The sequence below is a fragment of the Erythrolamprus reginae genome, chromosome Z, assembly GCF_031021105.1.
Source record: "Erythrolamprus reginae isolate rEryReg1 chromosome Z, rEryReg1.hap1, whole genome shotgun sequence".
Taxonomy (NCBI): Eukaryota; Metazoa; Chordata; class Lepidosauria; order Squamata; family Dipsadidae; genus Erythrolamprus; species Erythrolamprus reginae.
In genome coordinates this window covers 140,333,647-140,339,384 of record NC_091963.1, presented here as the reverse complement: position 1 = coordinate 140,339,384, position 5,738 = coordinate 140,333,647, and the positions used below count along the sequence as shown (strand labels likewise).

General features: G+C 38.8%; 1 protein-coding gene across 1 annotated transcript; it reads left to right on the top strand.

Annotated features, from left to right (window-relative positions):
* Window positions 1-3,777: 3,777 nt before the first annotated feature.
* LOC139154184 (olfactory receptor 5P56-like) lies at window positions 3,778-4,713 on the top strand. Its single transcript, XM_070728615.1, has one exon. It carries the CDS (start codon window positions 3,778-3,780, stop codon window positions 4,711-4,713), a length of 936 nt encoding a protein of 311 aa, XP_070584716.1.
* Window positions 4,714-5,738: the final 1,025 nt, after the last annotated feature.

Sequence of the window (5,738 nt, the reverse complement as noted above, 5' to 3'; positions counted from 1 at the left end):
TTACCAAAGAAAACGTTAAGAAATCACTGCACAACCTAAAACCATTTCTATCTATCAGACCTGACAGACTATGTACATACTTCTTTAAAAAACTCTCCTCAACTCTGGCTGAACCCTTAAGCATAATTTTCAAAATATCTTCTATAACTAGCTCCCTACCTAAACTCTGGTCTCTAGCCACAGTCATCCCTATTTTCAAAAAGGGCGATCCTAGCAATGTTGAAAATTATAGACCAATTTCCTGTGTCACTTGCAAAGTCATGGAATACATCATTAACCAATCCATCACATTCCACCTTGAAACAAATAACCTACTTTCCAACAAACAATTTGGTTTCAGAAAAAAATTATCCTGCAACCTGCAACTTTTGCACTGCAAAAACATATGGACTACCCAAATTGACCAGGGTAAATCAATTCATGCAATCTACATAGACTTTTGCAAAGCGTTTGATTCAGTAGTTCATGACAAACCTCTTATGAAACTAAAATCTTATGGCATCTCAGGACCACTGCACAATTGGATATCAGCGTTCCTGTCAAACAGACAATAGGTGGTCAAAATAGGTAATGCCATATCTGTTCCTGCTCCAGTTAACAATGGCATTCCCCAAGACAGTGTCCTAGGACCTACTGTCTTTATACTCTACATAAATGATCTCTGTGACAATAGTACAAGCAATTGTGTTCTCTTTGCTGATTATGTTAAGCTATTTAATACCTCCGATAATACTTCTACCTTTCAAAAGGACCTTGACCATGTAACTGAATGGTCTAACAACTGGTAACTGCAAATCTCATCCAACAAATGCTCTGTCCTACACATTGGCAAAAAGAATCTGAATACTAAATACACACTTGAACAAACTGAACTTGCAGAAAACCCTCACTCAGTCAAAGACATTGGAGTACTCATTTCCAATTACCTAACTGCCAGAGCCCACTGTAACAGCATTGCCAAAAAAGCACTAAGAGTCACAAACTTAATTCTATGCAGCTTCTTCTCTAGAAGCACCAATCTACTAATCAGAGCATAAAAAACATTTCTCAGACCAATTCTTCAATACAGCTCACCTGTATGGAATCCACACTGCATAACAGATATTAATACAATTGAAGGAGTACAGAAATACTTCACAAGAAGTGTCTTCCACTCCTCCTCACGCAACAAATTATCTTACTCCTCCAGACTTCAATTGCAATGTTTAGAAAATTTACAGCTACGCTGCCTCCAAACTGATTTAAATGTTGTTCATAAAATCATACATCACAATGTACTCCCTGTTAGTGACTACTTCATCTTTAACAACAACACAAAAGCATACAATAGATACAAACTAAATGTAAATCGCTCCGAACTAGACTGCAGAAAATACGATTTCAACAATAGAGAGGTCAACGCCTGGAATTCACTACTGGACTCTGTTGTTTCTTCTCCCAATCCCAAAATCTTCAACCTTACATTATCTACAATAGACTTCTCCCCTTTTCTAAGAGGTCTGTAAGGGGCATGCATAAGTGCACCTTTGTGCCTACCGTTCCTGTCCTAATGTCTTTTTATCTTTTCTATCTCTATATTATGTTAAACATACTACAATACAATACTATATTTGTATGACAAATAAATAAAAATAAATAAATAAATAAAATAAATGGTGGTTAGTGGATGCAATCCTGGCATGGTATATGACTAAATTGGTATGAAGATGCCATTCCTTTAAGCTAAGTGAGATAAGATTTGTGGCCTACCAAATTTGTGGACTTGTGCTTTAATGCAAGACTCCTACTGGGGCTTGTCCTAGTTCAGGTTTTATTGTATTTGCATCTCCAGTACAAGACCCAACCATTGTATAATCCAGTCACAATCTTTCAGTTTTTCCATGATGACTCATACCTCAGTGGTGGCTGTCCAGAAATTCAACCTTCTGGCTTCTACAGTTGAAAAATGAGAATCCCAGATTTCCCTGTCATTCTCTAGTGTTTGAAATGATCTGAAAGAATTAAGCAGCTTTAAACTTGCCAATATAACTGGATGGGTTGGGTGAAGCTGATGAGTTAATAGAATGCAGAATAATAGGGTTAGAAGGAGTTAGAAAGAGTCACCTCGAGTATGGCGGTATAAAAATCTAATAAAATAAAATAAATTAAGTAAATAAAATCTTGGAGGTCTCCTGGTTTGACCGTCTGCTTAAGCAAGATATCCTATACCAAGGAACAGCAACCTTAAACACTCAAAGAGTCATTTGTACCCACTATCAACAGGGGGGGAAAACCTGGGAGCCACAGAACCCTTCCTGTGCCTGGCTATTTCCTAACTACTTTCCACACAGCTAGCATATGTACCGGTAGTTGAATTAAACATTCTGTAAAAGGGGAAAGATTTATACGATCTGGAGAGAAACCAGAACATTTGTTTTATGCTGTGTGTTTGTTTATATTGTAAAAAAATCAATAAAAATATATCTTAAAAAGAATTAAACATTCTGTTTTCTTCTCTAACTTTTATTTTCTTGGATTTATAAATGGTTGGACTACTGGGGGTGGAAAAGCTCAATAAATCATGTGCCAGTAGGTAGCAGACAATGATGGTTTTGATGCATATTTTGAGTGACAGAGAACTGCAGCAGAAGGATGAAAGAGCCACGTGCAGCTCCAGAGCCACAGGTAACTGATCCCTGTACTGATTCCCCATTCTGGACAAATGCTGTCAGGTCTCTTCTTAAAAACCTCTATTGATGGCGGAGCCACAATTTCTCAAGGCAGATAGTTGTACTGATTAATTGTTCTCACTGAGCAAAGCAAATGACACAACTTCTGATAAAGCTTTTGTTACAATTCTTTGAGTAAAGGACACTCAAACATGCATGTGAATAGAATGCAAAAAAAGTTACACGTAGTAAGAAATACTATGTAATTTTTCTTATTTCTGAGTCAGCTAGATTTAGTTACATTTCTTGAATTTTCCTTGAAATCTCTAGTTTCTGCAAGTTTTAGTCCTAGCCGGATGACTGGACCAATCACTTGCTCTCCTCCAAAATCATCTCACAAGGGGTTGAGATACAATTAAATAAAATATCTCATTTAAATGATTGATAAATTCTACTGGCATGGTAATTTTACATGGAAATAAAAATACCAATGTCACTTATCTGTCTAATTTTGTATCAAATGTTATCTAGTAGCTGATATATTATTCAGGGTGGGTTCCCTGCCAGTTTGCATCACAACAGATATGCACGTTTGCACATGCATCCCTTCCCAGGAATGACCCTCATCACATGCGCAGAAGCCTTTGTGCATATGCAAAGGGGTTTTTGGCAATTCATAGTGACCGGAGGACCAGTTTGGGAGCATGGAACCACCGGTCATCACTGCCAGTACAGCAGTGAGGGAGAGTGGCGGCATACAAACCTAATAAATTATTATTAAATATTATTATTATTAAGTGGTGGGAAATTTCCGCCACTTGTTCTATAGAACTGGTCTGAACTGGCAGCAACTCACCACTGCTATAATTTTGTTTAAAGGAATATCTGAAACTCTGAGGCAGATTGACATGACTATTTACCCTTGACTACTGCCTACAATATTAATTTATTTATTTAATTGGACTTGTATGCCGCCCCTCTCCGAGGATCGGGGCAGCTCACAGTATACACCAAAAACATAATGTAACAATAGTCTTCTATGGATATCCTATTTTTTTTTAACTGTCTCATTTTCATGGATTTTCACTATCTTTCAACACCTTCTTTTATCTTACAGGTACTAAGCCATATGGGAGCAGAGAATTTCACCTCTGTTAAAGAATTTGTGTTGGTGGGACTCACAAGTCATCGAGGGACCCAACTTCTGCTTTTTGGAGTACTCCTCCTCATCTACTTGCTTATTCTTTTTGGCAACCTGCTGATCATCTTTTTAGTGTGGGCCGATTCCCAGCTACATACACCCATGTACTTTTTTCTTAGCAATCTTGCTGCAATGGAGATTGGGTTGGTTACCAGCACGCTGCCTCAGATGTTGGTTCATCTTGTCACCAGGAATGGAGTTATCTCCTTAACATGTTGCATGATGCAAGGTTATATTGCATTGAACATAGGCAGTGCTGAAAGTTTGCTGTTAGGTGTCATGGCTTATGACCGTTACTTGGCCATCTGCTCTCCTTTGTTGTATGCTACAGCCATGAGAAAGTTCTACCAGGTCCTTCTTGTCAGCACATGTTGGATCATTGGCTTTGTATTTTCCATGACATGTGTCATCAGTACTTTTCGTCATTCTTTCTGTGGTCCTAACCTCATTAACCACTTCATGTGCGAGTTGCCTATTATGCTGAAGCTTGCATGTGGTGACATAAAAATGACTAAAGCCATTGTTTCTGGCCTATCAACATTCATGGTTTTCATTCCCCTTTCCATTATCTTGTCTTCCTATGGGTTCATTCTTCGTTCTATATTGCGTATTAAGTCAACTGCAGGAAGGAGCAAGGCCTTCTCCACTTGTGGGTCCCATCTTACCGTAGTCATCTTGTTCTATGGCACCATTATTTCTATGTACATTATCCCCCACCCAGACTCAGGTCCTGTGCACAATAAGGAAATGTCTGTCTGTTACCTAGTAGTTACTCCCCTCCTTAACCCCGTCATATATACCTTGCGGAACAAGGAGATTCATTCAGCAGTGATGAAGATGGTGAAAAGATGGGGTTTAAAGTAATAAATATGATCATTGACATTTTGTTGACTGATGTCTTTTTGTGTTTTCTTTCAACTTAGGGAGGCTGGCTATAAAAATAATACCAGACTGTTTTAATTGTTCTGCTCTTTTGTAAGGATGATGAGGTGGAAAAACAGACAATAGAATGGAATGGAATGGAATACAATAGAATAGAATATGCTTTATAGACACACTGTATATCTAGCAAAGTGAAGAATCAAGGGAGATATGACAGCAATGTTGAAATATTTGATGGGTGGCCAAAGGGAGGATTGGACCAAACTATTCTTCAAAGCACCTGAAGGCCAGACAAGGAATAATGGGTGGAAACTGAACAAGGAGAGATTGAACTATGGAAATAAAGAGACATTTTCTGACAGTGAGAGCAATCAAACAGTGGAACAGCTTGCCTTCAGAAGTCATGTGCCTTTCATCATTGGAAGCTTTCAAAAAGAGACTGGACTACCATCTGTCATAAATGGTATAGGGTCTCTTTGGGTGGGGAGGGGGGTTGGACTAGATGACCTATAGGGTCCAGTGCTGGGTTCCTACCAGTGCAGTAGACAACTCTGTTCCGGTAGTGGCCGCCAGATTGTGAAATTTGAGTGCATCCACTCCAGTACCGGTCTTTTGGGAGTCACCATCTTTTGGGGGGCTTTTTTTCTTCCTACGCATGCGCAGAAGCAAAATCTCATGAGGGGGCATTCGCATGTGCAAGATTTTGGCTAATTTTTTTTCTGTGCATGAGCACAAGCAAAAATTGCCAAGATTGCACACATGTATGCTTACCCTCACAAGATTTCAATATGTTTTTGCTTCCTTTGCATTTACAGAAGCAAAATTGCACACATGCTCATTTACAGTGTGCCTGAATAAGGAGGATGTCCACACATCACATTGGTATGGCAGTAAGTGTAACCCACCACTGACAAGGTCACATCAAACTCTGTTAATCTGTATCTATAAATATTGTTATTATTTTAGGGTTAGTGATGGGCGAACCCAAGATATTTGGGTTCGGCAAG